General features: G+C 42.4%; 2 protein-coding genes and 1 pseudogene across 2 annotated transcripts; all 3 read left to right on the top strand.

The window, feature by feature from the left end:
- The first annotated feature begins 201 nt into the window (after positions 1-201).
- On the top strand, positions 202-3,320 carry LOC127308450 (putative disease resistance protein RGA4; annotated as a pseudogene).
- A 365-nt stretch (positions 3,321-3,685) lies between these two features.
- LOC127308451 (uncharacterized) lies at positions 3,686-5,014 on the top strand. Its single transcript, XM_051339277.2, has one exon. It carries the CDS (start codon positions 4,159-4,161, stop codon positions 4,657-4,659), a length of 501 nt encoding a protein of 166 aa, XP_051195237.1. The 5' UTR covers positions 3,686-4,158; the 3' UTR covers positions 4,660-5,014.
- Positions 5,015-8,570: 3,556 nt separating this feature from the next.
- Positions 8,571-18,348, top strand: LOC127309752 (probable protein phosphatase 2C 37). The gene is made up of 4 exons (XM_051340487.2): positions 8,571-8,699; positions 8,915-9,283; positions 10,474-10,579; positions 17,817-18,348. Exons 1-4 carry the CDS (start codon positions 8,583-8,585, stop codon positions 18,164-18,166), a joined length of 942 nt encoding a protein of 313 aa, XP_051196447.2. The 5' UTR covers positions 8,571-8,582; the 3' UTR covers positions 18,167-18,348.
- Positions 18,349-18,906: the final 558 nt, after the last annotated feature.

Raw genomic sequence — 18,906 nt, 5'->3', positions numbered from 1 at the left:
GTTTTTTACAGATAGGAGCTGAGTTGCTCTTCATCAGAATTGAGATGCTCTCTGGAGCTGAGCGAACAGACCATCCATCCATCTAGGTCGGTTCAGGTTTAATTTGTCTCTCTCTTTACACCTAGTCAATTAAGCTTCTTCCTTATTTTCCTGAATTATTTGTCCTACTTAAATTTCACCTGTACCTTTGTTATCACAGAAAACTCCAGCAAATATAATTAATGGCGATAGTGCTGCATGCATTTGCGTCCTATTTGGGTCATTTGCTCGCTCAGGTAGCAGAATATGAGGTGGGGAGATGCTGGACGTCTCCTGCGAGATTAACAAGATGGGTGACAAGCTTTTGGACCTCAAGAACTTCCTCGCCGATGCTGATTGGAGGAACATCGCCGACGAGAGCGTCTGAGAGTGGGTGGGGCAGCTCAAGCGTGCCATGTACGAAGCTACCGACATCCTCAACCTGTGCCATCTCAAGGCCATGGAGCATGGATCATCCTCCATTGATGCAGGGTGTTTCAATCCCTTGCTCTTCTGCATGCAGAATCCCTCCCATGCTCACGTAATTGGGACCCACATCAAGGTGCTTAACCTGAGGCTCGACACCATCAAGGAGTGGAGTGCGGCTTTATCAGGTCCTATGAGGAGCATAGTAGCAAGGTGCACGCAAATTGTCATGGCAATCCTAGGCGCGGGACGTCAGGGGAGCTCAACCGGTCGGGTGTTGTTGGGAACCAGATTGAAGAAGACACAAGAACACATGTGTCCCAGATTATGCATATAGGAGGCCGTCGTAGGTGTTCGCGGGATTGGCAAGATGACCCTCACCCAGAAGGTCTTCAATGATGAGGCCATCGAAGGTGAGTTCAGAAAAAAAAATGGTTGAGCGGTGACCGAAACCTCAGCGAGGCTTAGCTGCTGAGAAGAGCCATCATCAAAGGTGATCACCAGTCTGCTGCAAATGCACACCCTTCATCGAACCCTGAAGGATTGGCTTGATTGGCCACAAGACGTTACTGGTAATAGATGATCTGTGGAACCATGGCGCATGGGAGGGTGTGCTCAAAACACCCTTAGTCTATGCTGCTGCTTCAGACAGCCAGGTTCTCACTACCGCTAGAGATGAAGGTGTCGCCTGAGGGATGACGGTCGTAGGGCCCTACCACCATGTCAGCACATAAGCGCCTGATGATGCTAGATCATTGCTCAAGAAGCAGGTATGTATGCAATAAAACACTTAGCAGCATTTTAATGATGCTTGCAAATTTATCTGAGCCTCTAATTACTTATAGTTCAGTGGTTTGTATCTACCATTACCTGTTTGAAGGAAGGCGGTTGTCAATAATTTTGTAGGCTAATATTAACTTTGCACATGTACAAACAAAGAAGTGAATAACAGTGTCATCATACATGGGTGTCTAAACAAGTTTTATATTTTTCTTGCCATACAGAAACGTATCATCTCCTATTGTGGACGTACAAGGATTTGAATCTGTGTACAAAATGATGAGAAGTACATTCAGTTACATCTGCAGCTTGGTGATGGTGCATTTTTTTGAAATATGATGGCAAGGGATCACACCTTCACCTTTGTTGATGGGAGAGTATTGTCTTTACAAGATTGTGTAGGTATTTCTGTGAGAAAGCTGAATGCTGGTGACTTACCGTAAGATGTCAAACGTCTCGCTAATAACTCAGGTGTTTGTTGAAGCTATACATGGCAGAGCAAGCACGCTGACTATGAAACGAAGAAGATCAAACACAAGTTTGACTGGATCCATGGCCTTCCAAACAGGTGCGGTGTTAGTTCACATCAAATTTGGATCAAAAGACTGAACATGAGGAGAATGACGGCATGGTAATGCAAGCCGTCATTGATCCAGATATGAGGTTCACAAACATTTGGTTTTGTCCGTCAGGTAGCGATAGAATGAACCAATTGAGCACTTTGCACACCTCTCCGCTATTCAACGAGTGTGAGAATGCTACTTGGCTGAATGGCACCAAGCTGCATTTGTCAGATGGCTCGGATCTTGGGGAATACATCATTGGTGATGGGGGATATCCTCTTCTCCCCTGCCTTCTCACACCTTACCGATTGGAGAATGACCTCTCACTGTCCGACTCGAAAATGGAGTTCAACACGAGACACTCTGCAGCTACAGCTATCACGTTGAGAGCGTAGGCAAGGTTGAAAGATGCATGTAAGTGCCTGCAGGAAGAAGGGTGGCCTCCAAATAATCTACTTCAGATGTACTGCATGGCTGACATGTGCTGCACATCGCATAACATAGTGATATACACGGAGTAGACACCTGTGCTGAGGGATCATGAGGAGAAGCTAGGGTGGCAAATAGCAGACTAGGACACCGTCAGGGTGAGGGATACACCGTCCCATCAGTTGATCGTATCTGGAGGTAAACTACAACTCTTGCAATGTTTTGTCTATTTATTTAATTTGCGATTCCCTCCTATTGACCCCATCTTAATTTTATCTGTTTGTCTAGTCCACACAATGGCGGCAGAGCATAGCAAGAAGTAGTAGCTGTTGCATCCGGTTCAAGAGATGAAAACAAAGGAATAAGAAGCACGGCGATGAAAAAAAGTAGATCGAGGAAGGGACGAAGTGCATGATAGTGATAGCTAGCCAGGGAATTCAGGTCAGATCATCCTCTTCAATGAATTAATTTGCTATTCTTTTTTGCTCTGCTATGAATTGTGCTTTGAGTTGTTGCCCTCTTCTCTGTTCCTTCTGCTGCTATATGATATGTTATGTAAATTACCTGGAAAGAAGCTATGAGTGTTATGCCTATTATATTAGCAATATATGCTAAGCAAAACGGATTTCCTATTAACTGAATGATTGTTAGTTCATTCGATAGCATGCATGGTTTGGAAAAAAAGTTAGCAGCTATCATCTTTAAATCTTGATGTGAGCAGGTGGAAAGGAAAACTATCCGTCCTTGTACGTCTTCATCCTGCTGCTTGGTTGCATCAAATCAAATTGCAATTCAGTGAAGGCCCTGGCAACAGTTAAAGGCTAAAGCAATGCTGCAATAAGAATACAAAAGTTCGACCGGCAATTTGTTTCTGTTGTCATATCTTGAGCAAAGACAAGCATTGTGTATTTTGTATTGTAGGTAGCAAGCTTATACGTTGAGATAACAAAAGTGTAGCTGCATGGAGACTCTTCGTGATCTCTGTTCTTCAGTTGCTGTAGCCTCAAGAATCTGCAGAAGTTTACTTTTTTTTCTTTCAATGTAAACCCCAAAGATATACATGCACGCATATATAGCAAAACCTACTTCTCCTTTGTGGTGCCATCATGTATACCAGCGCCCAAACATGTCTAGTGCTAGCCAATGGGGTACAATGCCTTGAGGCTTCAGACAATGTAAGCCAGTGAGTGTGGAAGAACCATCCATGCGATGCGTTGACGAAAGATAGTATTCGGCTGCGCCTGCTTGAATGCTTCGTGACATGACAAGATTGACGTGATATGTTGCAGCCGCAGGATGCAGGACATGAGTTAATGCTTGCATGACACCTGGTATTTCCATGTGTGAAAATAAAGAAGAAGAAAGAAAAATGAGATGCTATAGTTGCGGTCAAACTCAAGGGCAGCAAATTGAGGGCAAATGCTGCGTACGCTTTCCGAGCATAGTTAACGCCTTTTGCCACTTTGGCCATGTAGGCTTGCAGCTACCGATCTACAGTAGCTAGCTGGACTACGTCTACTCAGATGCTCTCTTTGGGTACACATTATGTCTCGTCGTCAGGCAAAGTAGTCCGCAGAGGTTGCCAACACATGTCACATAGTCTTCCCTGAAACGGAGAGCATCGTTCTGACGGTATCTCGTCTGCAACATCACCGCTAGCCTACCAATATACCTTGACTCACTCCGCGTGCACTCGGTCACACTTCAATCTGTCCATCGTTTCTACCCCAAAACAACAAAACGAGCTAGCTAGCAAGCTGATTTAATACAAGTTGTGACGGAGTGATGTAGTGAGTGGTGTGTGCAGTGGTAGAAAACAAGTGTCGAGTGTGTATACCGCCACTGGATCGAGTAGCATATATACGCCCATTCTACCGTGCTCTGCCAAGCCATAGTCACTACTGCACTACACCACATCAGTCGACACACAAGTAGCTGATCCATGGACAGCGGAGGCGCGAGAGGAGGAGACCACGGCCGCCACCACCTCGGCCAGCTTCGGCCGGCAACGTGGAGCTTCGCCGGTGGCGGCGGCGTCCCGTGGCCGGTGGCGGGACAGAGGTCGTCGTCGTCGTACATCTGCGGCTACTGTAAGAGGGAGTTCCGGTCCGCGCAGGCGCTGGGAGGCCACATGAACGTCCACCGGAGGGAGAGGGCCAGGCTGTGCTACTACTACTCCTGCGCCGCCGCCCACCGGGTGCTTCCAAACCTCAACTTCGCGCCGGCGCAGTACCATTGCAGCAGCGACACGACGACGGCGAGGACTCCGCCTGCCGTCTACAGTTTCTTCTCCACGGCGGCGGCGGACGCTGCCACGTCAACGGCGGCGAAGGCTGCTGCGTTGGAGGTGAACGTGGAGCTTGGGGTCGGAGGAGGGTTCGGTGATGGTGGTGGAGGTGGAGGTGGAGGTTTGGATCTTGACCTCAGGCTTGGTTGCTCTTGACTCATCTTCACACATTGTCATCAATGGCAAACGTATGTTCGTGACCATGCATGGTAGTAGGACATTAACTAGGACTTTAGGAGCGATCTAGCTAGTGATGAACCGAGTACTGATGGTGCCGGCTATTGCTCTTTTCTTGTTTTAGCTATGTATCTTTAATTAAGTTTTTAGAAAGATTTGCTCAAATACAAGAACACTTCTAAATTTAAGAAGTGCTCTGAGCTAGCTTTAGTTGGTTGCTTGGTTGGCAATCGATTAACGGTCTTAGGGACCGGCTGGGACGACTGCAGTATCAGGTCAAGAGCAAAGAAAAGTTCAATTTCGTGGTGCTTATATTACGAGCCAGCTTGTTAAATTGTCTTCATATATATAATTTCATCATGAAGTTTTTTTTGTAATAAAGCTGTTTGGCGAGCGAGGAATAATGGCATAACAAAACTGAAAAACGGTCTCTATGTTATTGTTGACACCAACCAATATGGAGCTCACGACGACCTCCTTATGTAAGGAAGTATACAAAAGAGATCCAAATTTCTAACCCGGCGCATTGGTGGAGCTATTTGACAAAAAAAGTCACTGTGCGTATGAATTATACTTTATACCGATACTTCTTTGATAATCTTTTCTAAATTTGCTCCTATGAAGGCGCCTGGCTATGATGGCTTACCTGCAATATTCTACTATAAATTGGGGGCAACATGAAGGAAGATATTATCAATGTGGTGACATTATTTTTCCAAATAGGACACAAGCCAATCATGCGAAATATATATGAAAATAAGCAAGTACGAGTAAAGGCAACATCATTCCAGCATGCCACCTTTTTAAAAAAAAAATCAACTTTCATCTTGAGAAACAAAAGATAAAGAATTTCTACGACACGCATGCCTTATATACATTAAGATGTTTCTCGGAACATGGTAACAACAATGTTTTTTTTTTCCTTTTTTCTTTTCTAAAGCATTCTCTTTACATGTTGTATGTAAGCCTTAACTTGTCGTTTTAATTCTAGCCAGCAATTAATCTTAGCAAATGGTTGCATATTCTCTCTCGCCTCCCTTCCATTAATAACCAAGGCAAAAAAAAAGGTTATTGTGGGGAAGGAATTGATGAAGAAAAATAGAGATTGAAAAACAAAGAAAAGTCAAGAATTTATCCTCAACACCACGCACAAACCATCATCGTATTGCATCATCTCCTTGTTATGGATGTAAGAATCATTGCAGAACAAAGTATCATGTAGCTTATTGAAATGTCACACACATGTAAGTTATGCTTGAACCAACTACAGAACATATCCATGCACCATATCACAAAAACTCATTTTGAAACTTTACTACTACCTCCATCCCAAAGCTTAAGGCTTATTTTTTTAAAGTCAAACTAAGTAAAGTTTAAATTTTTTTAGAACAATCTATCAAAAAATATAATAATTTGTAGATACCATGCGAAAACATATTTCAGTATCTATTTAGTGATATTAATTTTGTATTTTTCATGTTAATATTTTTTCGTAAAAGCATAGTCAAACTTGACATAGTTTGACTTTCTAAAAATAATATAAGCCTTAAGCTTTGGGATGACGGTATTATGAGCTTCAATAGCATTGTGTAAAAAAGAAGAGTTTTAATAGCCAAAGAGGGAGACTTCTACTCTAACTTTGAATATTTTGACACAAGATTTTTTTCTTAGAAGGAAAGCTTTTGTGTCAAAAAAATATGCCAAGCTGGTTTTCGCAACACAAATTGTTTCTCTTAAATGTTTTTTTTTCACAATGGCATATAAGAGTCTATCCTGCCATTTTAATAATAAGAAGTAATCAACCACAATTAATGGTTGTATATCCTCTCCGGCCTGCTTTAAATGAAAAAATAAAAATGGAAATAGAATGTGTGTCCGTGGAAGAAATCAAGCAAATTAACACAAAATCAAGAAAAGGATAAGAAATGCATCCGTGATGCCAGGATGACCCACTAACATGTTACAACATCTGCCTGCCAAGGAATTCACTCATCAGGATTGTAAATCCTTTATTTTCTCGTTTCAGTATAATTTTTAGTAATGCACCATGATCAATGGTTGCATATCCATTCACAAAAGAAATTGATTGCATATCCTTTTAGGCATCCTTTTCACTAGTTAGAAAGGAAAGTAGAAACATGGGAAAGTTATTCCGGGGAAGGAATTCATAAAGAAAATCAAAGACTAAGAAAATACAACAACACATCTGCAACATCATGCATAAGCAAGCGATGGTTTGTTACATCACCTTTTCTTTGTGGAAGTACAATAATGTGCTCAATAAATTTTGCACATACGCAAAGTGCTCGGGCACATATGATCCAGTCTCGGCCGGCGTGCAACCAAGAGGTCCCTTGTAAGGCGCCAAAAGCAGACAATGATTTATGTTAAGTGTTACAATTTTATTATTTTGAAGTCCGCCTCACATCGTTAGAGGGAAAACATGACTTTCCCCGACAAAGGAGATTATCTGTTTGACAAAAATAGCACCGATGTAGAAAACACCCGCGAATGTCTATTTGGCAAAATGATACAAAGCCGGTCCTCAGTAACCAAAAATGAAGACACTTTCCTAGAAGGAAATCTCTTGTGTGAAAGTAAATAAATATACAACGGTGGTTTTCGCAATACATATTTTTTTCATAATTTTGTTTTTCTTCACTATGCCATATAAGCTTTTGTCTTGTCATCTCAATACTAAGAAGTGATCAACATCAATTAATGGTTGCATATCCTTTCGGGCCTTCTTTCAACAACAACAAAAAGGAAAAAAAGAAAACAAAATGTGTGTTCGAGGAATAAATCAGTGAAGACAGTTAAGACAACATCAGAAAAGAGCGAAGAAACGCATCAGAGATGCTGGGCTAACCCATTGATTTGTTATATAGGAATCCATCTAGATCGTGAAGTCTTTGGCTTATCGTTTCAGTACTTACTACTACTAGTAATTAACCGTGATCAATGGATGCATATCCTTTCACGTATCCTTTTGACCAGTTATATTTTATTAACCAAAATAGTGGTGAAATGAAAGCATTTTTTAAGTTACGTGCTAAGCCGATCCATAGGAAGCTGAAAGAAACACATGGGAACACGTACGCAAGGCTGCTCCGAGGAAGGAATTGATGAAGCAAACTAAAGACTAAGAAAAGACAAGAACACATCTGCAACATCGAGCACAACCAAACAATCCTTCGTTACATCATCTTTTCGGTGTGGATGTAAACCACTGAAATTTTGCATATACGTCTACAAAGTTTCAGGCCCTTGCATTTGTGTCCAAACTTTAGAACTGGTAACGGAAGGGCTGCTCTATGGCTATGGCTATGCGTGGAAGCAATCGATGACGCGAAACTGAGGATAGATCGCAAGAGAAAGGAAACGCATCCGCAACGCCGCGCACGCGACGATGGATCGACCCACCGATTTGTTTCCTCCCTCGGTTCCCATGCCACGCGTCGGTGCCTGGACACGTCGCACCCCATGTGGGCCCCACTCCCTCGAGGATGATGCAGCTTGCAGCTATATGTAGATTCATTCGCAGGCCGCCATGGTCACTGCTGCTCTCTGCTCTCTAGCTTCTGCTGCTTCCGGATCGACGCGCCTGCTAGCTCCTCCAGTGCGTGATGGCCAGCGCTGGCGTCAACAACGTCGACTTGCCTGTTGATCCTGGCGCCGGCGCCGAGGGAACCGACCACGCCGCTGAATGCCGCCCGACCAGGCGCCGTCGCCTCACCCCGGCCAACGACGTTGCAAATACGTCCGCCGGCTCCGAGGAGAGCGCTGCTGCCGCCGCCGCTGCCGGGGGCGACGAGAATCCTCCATCTTCGGACGCTGCTGCCGCCGTCATCAACGCCGCGGCGGCGGGGCCGTGGGCGGTACGGTTCGGTTCCGTGGCGCTGATGGGGCGGCTTAGGAAGATGGAGGACACCGTGTCGCTGCACCCATCCTTCTGCGTCTGGGCCGGCGGCGAACCCATGCACTTCTTCGGCGTCTTCGACGGCCACGGCGGCCCTCACGTACGTCACCTCCCCGTCTTCACCCCACCTCCTATGATTAATTACCCTGTGAAATAGCCAAAAATATATCTTGATCATTTTGCATTGCCATAGGAAAGATTTTACGTTTCATACTTCCATTGTAGCATTGTTTGTCCAGATCATAGTATACCACACTAAAATCCAACCGCCGTGCTTTAACTTCTTTTCGTCTCTACACACAATCACGCGCACAGGTGGCGGCACTGTGCAAGGAGCAGATGCACGCGATCCTAGCGGAGGAGCTGGCCATCGCCGCGGAGGACTACCTGGCCCATCGCGACGAGGAAGGGGCCGAGGAGCGGGCGTGGCGCACGGCGCTGTCCCGGAGCTTCGCGCGCGTGGACGCGCTGGCGCCGGCAGCGTGCGCGTGCGGCCGCGTGGCCACGGCGACGGAGGGCGCGTGCGCGTGCCCGCTGTCCTCTGGGGAGAGGTGCATCATCGTGGGGTCGACGGCCGTGGTGGCGCTGCTGGTCCGCGACCGCCTCATCGTCGCCAACTGCGGCGACTCCCGCGCCGTGCTCTCCCGGGGCCTGGACGCCGTCCCGCTCTCCGTGGACCAGAAGGTACACACTTGACCAGTTGGCCCCTGATTGATCATTCGACTCAAGAGATAGTCAACTAGAGTTGACGGTACAGTTATTGACCCTGTGCGACGTGGGTCTAAGGCCATCAACGCCGATAGTCATTCTAGAAAGAGAGTAGACACACACTACTGTATTACTTACTCCGTCCTAAAATATAAGACATCTAAGATTTCTTAAAAGTTAACGATTTTTAAGTTTGATCAAGTTTATACATAAAAATTTTAATAATTATATTACTGAATCAATATCAATAGATTCACCATCAAACATATTTTCATTTTCTTAAAATAACCTTTTAATATTGTAGCTGTAGATATTTTTACCTAAATATTTTGTCAAAATTAGTAAATTTTTGAGTTTTGTCTAATCCGCGCCTTACATTTTGAGATGGTTCGAACCCGCTTTAGAGATGAGTCAGAGACGGGTTTGTTTTCTGGTAGAGTGAGAACTAGGTTTGGTACTCCTTTTAAATTTAGGATGCGTATTAGTTTGGATCAAAATCAAATTTTACAATGTTTGAATCAACCATGTGTGTGTATATATATATATTAAATTTTGTAATACCACATGTATATAATATAAAAATACATTTCATGATGGTTCTAATAATATTTAATTAACATTATTTTATATACATTTGGTAAAAGTTTATAAAGTTTGACTTTGGTATCCAAAAAAATTATATAAGTTAAAAAAAATACCCGATATTTTTTATTATACCGGTGGGTACTGTGAAAACCTGGGAAGATTTCGGAGATTTCAGCCAAGAAAAAAACCTGCGCCAAAGTCGTGATTATGAGCCAACTGATCTGGAGTTGCTTTGCTTCTTCTAGACTTGCTTAATCTGTTACAATCGTGGCATGCAAACAGTTGATGCTTTACTTGTGGTGTGTGCCACTCAGCTAGCACGAGTGATCCGAGATGGGGAAGGTTTGCCTATGTTCATGATGTATTTTATCCCCTAATTAAATTACACGAACATCTGGTTTAAATCCTAACGAGCGATACTGCATCAACGAGAGCGATTTCCTCAGCGATGATGTCACATCCCACGTGGCAACTTCTGTCTTTGTCGTGCCGTATATGCATGGCAGTTTTAATTAATCTTTTCCGTTCCTAATTAAAATATCCTTTACTAATTAACTGATGTGAATGATCGAAATGTACAGCCGGACCGGCCAGACGAGATGGCGCGCATCGAAGCTGCTGGCGGCCGGGTTCTGTTCATCGATGGGCCACGTGTCAGAGGGGTCCTCGCCATGTCCCGCGCACTAGGTATGTATATCTATGTACACGCTCTACCATCATGCATGCATATATTCTTCATCATTATTCATGCGTCTCAATATAGATTGTGAGAAAGCATGCTTTTTTAAGGATTGTGAGAGAGCATGCTCCTTGTATTCGCATGCAAAATCTGGTCGGAGGCAGCTGTATAGGAGCGTTAAGTCTTGCAAGTAGGACCATAATGGTTTACATAGGGTGATTAGGTCATACCTGTATCGTAAAGAAATATAGGATTCCACCTGGATTCCAAGGGTGCTAAAGAGTCATGGGGCGTCTTGTTTTCTTTGTCATTTGTCATTTGCCCTTGTCTTTGATTTACACCACAGGCTGATAAATTAAAGCTCCTTTCTCAACTAATTTCACAAGGTGTTTTTTTGTTAGTAGGTATGTGTCTCTTGCCCATGCACAAACATCTGATGAGTAGGAAAAAAAGTTATAGAAGCAAATACTATTCAAAAAGGGAAGATTTATTTTGTGGTGTATATTTTATATTATAATGGAGATAAGAATAACAATTTCTCCAAATCACTCTATAACAATTGGGAACTATCTGACAAAAAAACAATGAGTTAGCAAGCCTATTAAACCGGAACAGTCCTTTTGAGATTGGACCCATCGTTCAAGCTTTACGCGCTAGAATAAAATGTCCGATAAGTTTTTTTTATCAGAACGGTTATGAAAACGGCACGCATTAAGCTTTATGATAAATATATTTATAGATGGTATATTTCGTGTCAGCGAGGTTCTGGATAAATACAATAGATGCATGGTGTTCTCTACACTTTTGGCGCATGGGATATTTGCATGTCCACTTGTACCTGCTTTTTCTGTATCGATTATAGATGACATAGATGGGGCGAATATATAAGACCATGACTATCGAGTGCATGTTAATTACTTGGCACGACATGAGTAGCCTGCTAGATAACCAGCTGGGAAATACCAATTTGCTTAATTATTAGGAAGATTAAACACCATATGAACTGTGAGTTCATCCCTCCCTAGCCGGTTGGCGTCTAAGTTAACAATCTAGGGTGACTAGATGGAGATTTGTTTTAGTTAGTTAGATTTGTTGAATATAATTAGCTAGTCTCTTCTATCAGATTAGACTTTTGGTTGAATTGGCTTGAGCATTCAATTTTGCATGGTATAAGAGCAACCTTTTCCTAGCATCCAGCTCTCGATCACCAAAACCCCAAGACCCTTGACCGTCTGAATAAGAAGATCGGCGTTGGTTACAATCGGAGACCTTCCAAAAATCCCACCCTTCGGTCTTGATCGTTGGTGATATTCCTAAAACCTCGCCCTCCTCATGATGGCAATTGGCGCCACCCCCCCCCCCCCCCCCCCCAGACACACACCGAAAAACTCACGAAGGAAAATTTTCCTTTATGGAAGATGCAACTCGTCCCGACCGCCCACGACATGTTTGTCATGAGCTGCTAGACGACTCCAATGTTGCAGCACCTGAAAACCTAGAAGTTCAAAACAATGACAAAAAGATCACGATGGTTCCTAATCCTGTCTATGGTCTATGTGGCTTGCCCGAGATCAACAGTTATGAGCTGGTTACTTAAAACCTTGTCCCCTAACATCCTTGAGCATTCTGCTGACACGTGGTATTCCATTAGGGAGCTTTTTGCGTCACTCTCCAAGGCACATATCAATACTCTCCTTGGATTACTCTCCAACACGAAGAAATTGGATATGAAGGTTGGCCAATATATTACCAAGATGAAAGGCTTCGCCATGGAGCTCACTGCGGTTGGAAAGAACATTGATGATAATGAACTCAAAGGGTATATACTCAATGGTCTTGGTGTTGACTATCTCCCATCGTTGCATCTATAAATAATGTTCCAAGCACCACACTTGCATATATGTGTGCGCACCTTACTGCATATATATGACCAACACCAGTCAACATATGTGTGCCGCTCATGTTCACGACCATCCAAACCGCCCCAACAATCAAGCTTGAAGAAGTACGTAGCTACCGATTGAAACAATATAAAATAGATTTACCAAGAAATTATGCATTGCATACACCTAAGCGTAGCACTTTGTTTGACGGTCTACTTTTGAGAACTCCTCCATGGCTGAGTGGTAGGCATGCATGCAAATGTAACCAGTGGCCCGAGTTTGAGGACTCTTCCCTCTTAATGAAAAGAGCAGGCTTGTGTCTCCCCCTATGCTCTTCTTTTTTGGTGAGTGTGAATCTGGATATGTATGGGTAATATTTTGGTAGGTACGTGTTAATGCTTCTATCAACTTTTGGTATGTCCATGTCGGAGGTGGCTTCTTTGATATGCAGAAGGCACTTCCCAGTGTGTCGCACATCCTTGAATCAGCCTCTCTCATCAGCGTTGGTCATTCTTTCTCTATGGTGTGCATCTTCTCTTTCATCCTTCTACTCCTTTCTTCTTTTCTAGACAACTCTATGATTGGAATTATTTTGTAGCATATCGAATATTATCAACCTTCATTTGATCTTAGTTGTCGTCTGCATTCATATAGAAGATATGTCGACCATCCCTAGTAGGTATTCCTCTCAAGTTCCATTTTTCTACACATCAATGTGTTGAAAGTGGTCACAAAAACATTTGATCTAACCACAAACACAATATGTTGTGTTGTGTCAAAAGTCCCCACAAGAGTACTGAAGGCTGCTAGATTTCTCACCTTCCATGCATCTTGATGGTGAGCTAGAGAAAATCTCTACCTCGGCTCCAGAGTGGAGCTAAGGGCTAGAGTTGGTTAATTGACTATCTCCCGTTCAGTCTAGCCACTCATGGTGGCTTTACTAATCCCCTTTTCACAATGTTCTTTTATACAAGGGTCATTTGAACCTAAATTGCTTCATCCGACATGCTATGCTTAACATCATATGAGGAGGTATTTTCGGCGACACGCGAGAAGGGTTTTGTCCTATGAGAGAGAAGATACAAATTGTGGTCTATGGTGGTACATAATTCCACGGGTTGTATGATAGAATGTGAACACATGTGTTCCTGGGTTTGAAAGGAGCAAGATGGATGAACAAGGATGACTATGAGATGTGGAGGGAGAAACAAAACAAGACAAAGATGACGGATAAACCATAACCATATGGGGGCATTTTCCCATAATGGAATGTCTACTTGTCTAGTAAGATGATGAAATGGAGTACAATCGACATCATGCACCATGTTATCTACTTAATTAGTTTCCTATGGCCACTGAGAAACTGGTGAAAGGTTAAGCATAACCATATGGAGGCAATTGCAAGGTATCCTATCACAAAAAGCTAATGAGGGCAGGAGACACCAAAATGACATACTTCCTTAGATTCGAGTGGAGGATTCTAATGTTTGTGAATTGTCATTCATGTGATCTCCCTTACATATTACAAGGGCAATGTGCTTTGTCGGTTGGAGAACAAGAAGCATTGTCCACGATGATCTGCAGTGGAATTTATATCTTGTAATGGATGGGTATTGCTCAATGATGTAAATAGATGGAGCAAATTGCAAGGTACCATATCACAAAAGGCTAAAGGTGAAGGAGATGCCAAACTAATAGACTCTCTTAGCTTCGAGTGGAGGATTCTAATGTTTGTGAATTATCATTCATGTGACCTCACATATATCTAACAAGGGCACTGAGCTTTGTCAGATGGAGAACAAGAAGCATTGTCTACGATGATCAGCATGGGAATTTAAATCTTGGAATGGATGGGCATTTCTCAATGATGTAGTAAATGATTGGTTGTATAATATTTTATCCAAACTTTGTGTCTCGTGGACATGGTATGTGTTTGTTTCCATCAATGGTAATATAAACGGTAATGGGATCATGTTACCATGGGATTGCGGTGTAACGGAATTTTTCTTATTTTGTTTGGTTCCACTCAGTAATGGTATCAAAGTGCAGAACAACGGTGTGGGACCTAGCAAAATAAGGTCTACCTGGAGCACGGAAGGAGTCAATAGCCGCTCCTGGCTCTCCCGCATTTCCACTTGTGCTCTGCATGCGACGTCGTTGCTTCTCCTTCCCGTGACCAGTTGCTAGATGCAAAGATCATCGACACGGGGATCGATGTGGAGATCGGGAGTCACCAACATCGATCAGTGAAGGAGATCATCGGTGCTCTTCTAATGACTGATCTTCCCGTGGTGCGGGAGATCTTCCTCCACGGTCACCATGGTCGACGGTACGGTGATGACCAGGAGAAACACCAGAGGGAATTGTAGGCTGAGGCCAGACGAGCCATAACTATCGCTGGGTTCTTGGTAACGATATATATTGATGGAGGGGGTTGGGAGAAGTCGGATTTAAGTTGTGTTGTAATCCGTTTACATTGTATCTATTTCCCGGCCAAGCAAACCAAACGTGGTTAATGTAGTCAAATCACATTGTAATTGGATAACACGTAAAAGGTCGAACCAAACACATTCATGGTGCTTATGACTTGTGTAAACTTGTGTGGTGTGTGCATTTGTTCGATGTATAGGTAGGAACACAATAATCTAAGTGGAAGAGAAGTTATTGTATATCTACATCGAACACTTCCCATAGGAGGGACGGAGTGAGACTTGGTCTATATCCTTGAGGATGCAATAGTAGACATTACAAAAATAACCATCTTCCACTAAGAATCGACCCAATGGTGCAGTGCATATGCGCCAAATCAAAACCCACAACTAGGCTATTCCTAGGTGATAGACTATATTTTTAATCATGTTTCATACATATAATAACTTTTATATACTTCGAACCTTGGAAGTATTTCATCGTAGTGCCTAATACCTTACACTCACTAACGAAAAGCAAAACCTTTCTAACCTAAATCTGCGATGGATTCACAAACTCTATCGGGCTTGTGTGCTATAAATTATGTCCATGTATATCTTGGTAAACCAGAAAGTCGAATTCAAATTTTGTGTCTGTGTTTAAATATTATTGTTTACCTAGTTTTTGTTTCCTATGTGCCACCCATATGATTCATAATAGCAAGGACAATTCGTCTACACAACCGGTTAGAGTAAGCCTAGAAATGAGAAGTGTGTGCCGAAAATCATGCGCGGGGCAGGGAAAGGCCATACTACTGAGTCGTGCTATGGCCCGTTTTCCAAGCACGCGTGTCGGGCTGAGCCAAGTTAGGCTCGTGCTTTACATATGGGTGTCCTACAACGGAGCCCTAACTTGAGGCTCATAGGGCTTCTTTTTTTGTGCCAGACTCGATCGGGCATGTTTCTTCACCCAAGATGTCAGCTTGGGGTGTGCTTTGGCCTTTTTCTTCAGCCAGATGTCGGCTCAAACCGGGCTAGGGTCTGAGTTGTTTGCACTAGGCCTTTTTTTTTGCTTGGCTCAACCCATGCTATGGCTAGGTCTAGGTTACAGTGAGGTCTCGAACCTGCCAAAGAAACATGCTCCTATTGGTTAAACCATTGGAAATGTCCATATAGAGTGTAATGAGTCGTAGGAATGCCCATTTGGCACATCTCAAAAGGAAATTCTTTTGGGAGAGGTTAGATTAGGAATTTTTGTGTGTTTGGCACCCCCCCCAGCCATCCTTGGCAAGCTCCGCCACTGTAGGAAATAGATGACTTTTGGATATTGACATTGTATCGGATACATATATTTGACCTTTGGTTAATGTATGAATATGTTAATGAAAAACAATATTATTGTAAAAAAATTATGACAAGTGTAACGATACTATTTTCATCTAACCAACTTAATTTTTTGTGTATATTAGTATTCAAAATTAGAAAATATGGATTGCACGCTGTCTATAAATTCATGTGTATAATTTGATGTGGTAAATGGTTTATCCTTATTAAGGCCAAATGGGTATTTCTTAAGAGAATTATTTGACCATCTTTATGCACTAGTTTTATGCTTTGGCCTTCCTCTGTGTATAAGTATTATGCTATTTTGTGTATTTTTTCAAAGTCATTTACCGAGCAGGTGTTAACATTTCCGTTTATGCATGTCCAGTTTATTATTTAAATTTGCAATGGACTTTAGGAATGCCCTATTACTCATTTCATTTCTGACATGATTGGAAAATAGCCAAACAAGAATGATTTATTTTTCTGCTGCCAATCCAGATGTTTCCACTAAATCACATAAAGTAATGTTTCTCATCGGTTTGTACAGTTATATTCTTCTATATATGTTAGTGTCCCTGGTTTTCTGTGTATATATCTTCAGTGATTTACTTGCTTTTCATAGGTTTAATGAGGTATTTTTTCCCTGATACACTGTAGTTCGCGATATTTACCTATAAACTCATGTGCTTACCATGTCACCCAAAATAGTAAACTTTGTACTTGATACTGAAATAAGTCACAGCAACCCATGCTTTGTGAAATACATGTCATGTGATACCTGGATCTGTCAAAGGGTATCAAATATTTCTAAAATTCTGAAGGTGCTTCCTATGTTCCTCTTTGAATCGTTCTTATATTAAGCCCAACAATGCAAAGCAACTTGGATAGTCATTGATTAGTGGCAGTTTCTGCATACTACTACTATTTGATCTAGTTCTTTGCCGAACTATTTAGTTTAGCGTGATTATTCAATTTTATCATTTACATCGATTAATTAGAGTTTGCATGAATGTAACGAAGCCACATGTGTTGAACTTCAATAACTCTTGTAGCTGAGGATATTAATTGAATTTTTTATTCAGTATTTCTATAAATACAATTTACTAGACCCTGAGCATTTAGTCTGGAAACTATACTTATGAAGACTTGTTAATCTTCCAAGGTCCTACTTATGTGTCAGCTCTAATGGTCACAAAAATTTATTTCATTTTATCAACCAAAGAACGTGAACCTTATTAACAATTTACCTTTAGCTAGGATGTGACTATGTAGTATACTAGTATTGCATCGTCATTGCTGTCATAATGATAGTTCTTAACTTCTTATATTCCCTAAAAGTTGAATTACAGTTCATACATGTGCATAGGACATGTCTGTTTATTTCTGAAACATATCATGTGCAGGCCTTGTTTTGATCAATATGTCAGAGCTTTTTTATGTAAATAATTTTGGAAGAGAAGAAAAACACAGATATCTCATGCTTTGCTTCTAACAAATAAAATAAAACAACCAATTAAGTTCCTGTTGAAAAGTTCGTTCATAAGAACATATTATTTCTCTTCACTATATCATTCTTACACTTGCTAGAGTATTATGTGTCATTTGACAGTTTACTAATATACTTGCAGGGCACGAGCTCCTGAAGCCTGAGGTGATATGCGAGCCAGAAATCACCATAACCATAAGGTCGGACGACGACCACTGCCTGATCCTCGCGAGCGACGGGCTGTGGGACGCTATCTCCAACAGGAAGGCCTGCGACATCGCCCGGCGATGCAAGGAAGACGGAAACCTGACGAGAGCCCATGCAGCTGGGAGCGATGAAGCCTGCCGCAGCAGGGGCGGCGGCGCACCGGGTGGCCACCAGCCAGAGCCTCCGTGCAACCACGCCGCTGCTGTCCTGGCGAGGTTCGCGCTCTGCAAGGGGAGCTGCGATAACATCAGCGTGGTTGTCATTGATCTGAATGTGATGGGTTAGGCAGATGATCGATCGGATCATCTCCTTTACAGCTTGGTTTTTACAGCAGTCTTTCACAAACAAAAACTGAAGACTATCTTTGTCCTTTGGATATTTTAGCTCCTATAGTTCTGTGGGAGGATGGTTGGTTGGTTATATTCTACTGTATTAAAAGAGTCCAAGAACCAAATTTAGCAAGTAGACTGGGCGACATTGCCATGGATATGAGAAAAAAATAAGGAGAGTTTATAAATGGATGCATGATTATTGCAAATGTACAAAATATGATGCTGACATTTATGTTCATACAGTCCCATTTGTGGAAAAGGGGAGCTCCGATAACATCGGTGTGCGAAAATGCTTTCGCGCAGCGCTGATCTCCGGCGTTGTGGATATCTGGGCCCTTGCATGGCATAGGGATGTCCATCCTTGGGTTCCACGATTTTGACTACCCACTTTACAAGATTCCCTTCTCTAAATACACTACCAATTGAAAAACTAGCACAACTTTCACGTAATAAATTCAAATGAATTTTTATTTTCATATTCGACTTCCTCGCGACGAGCTCTTCAAAATGAGTCTAATATTCAATATTTTAAAAGTTATTTTGTAAACTGCATCTATAGAGTTCTCTATTACTGGGGCATACAGTCCGGACACTACGTCCATGTAGTCCTGCGAAATATAGTACTGATTTTATAAAGTCCTTCCAAATTTGTTTGAATGGTACATGTAGTATTTGTGAAAAGTACTTTTATTT

This window comes from Lolium perenne, chromosome 6 (assembly GCF_019359855.2).
Source record: "Lolium perenne isolate Kyuss_39 chromosome 6, Kyuss_2.0, whole genome shotgun sequence".
NCBI classification, from domain to species: Eukaryota; Viridiplantae; Streptophyta; class Magnoliopsida; order Poales; family Poaceae; genus Lolium; species Lolium perenne.
The sequence above is the reverse complement of the archived record's forward strand: the minus strand, read 5'-3'. Positions and strand labels throughout refer to the sequence as shown.

Excerpts from the sequence above, each read along its gene's own strand:
- LOC127308451 (XM_051339277.2), top strand. The coding sequence starts at position 4,159 with ATGGACAGCGGAGGCGCGAGAGGAGGAGACCACGGCCGCCACCACCTC.
- LOC127309752 (XM_051340487.2), top strand. The coding sequence starts at position 8,583 with ATGGGGCGGCTTAGGAAGATGGAGGACACCGTGTCGCTGCACCCATCC. Across the intron at positions 8,700-8,914 it reads ACGGCCACGGCGGCCCTCAC|GTGGCGGCACTGTGCAAGGA; the intron begins GTACGTCACCTC and ends TCACGCGCACAG. Across the intron at positions 10,580-17,816 it reads CGCCATGTCCCGCGCACTAG|GGCACGAGCTCCTGAAGCCT; the intron begins GTATGTATATCT and ends ATATACTTGCAG.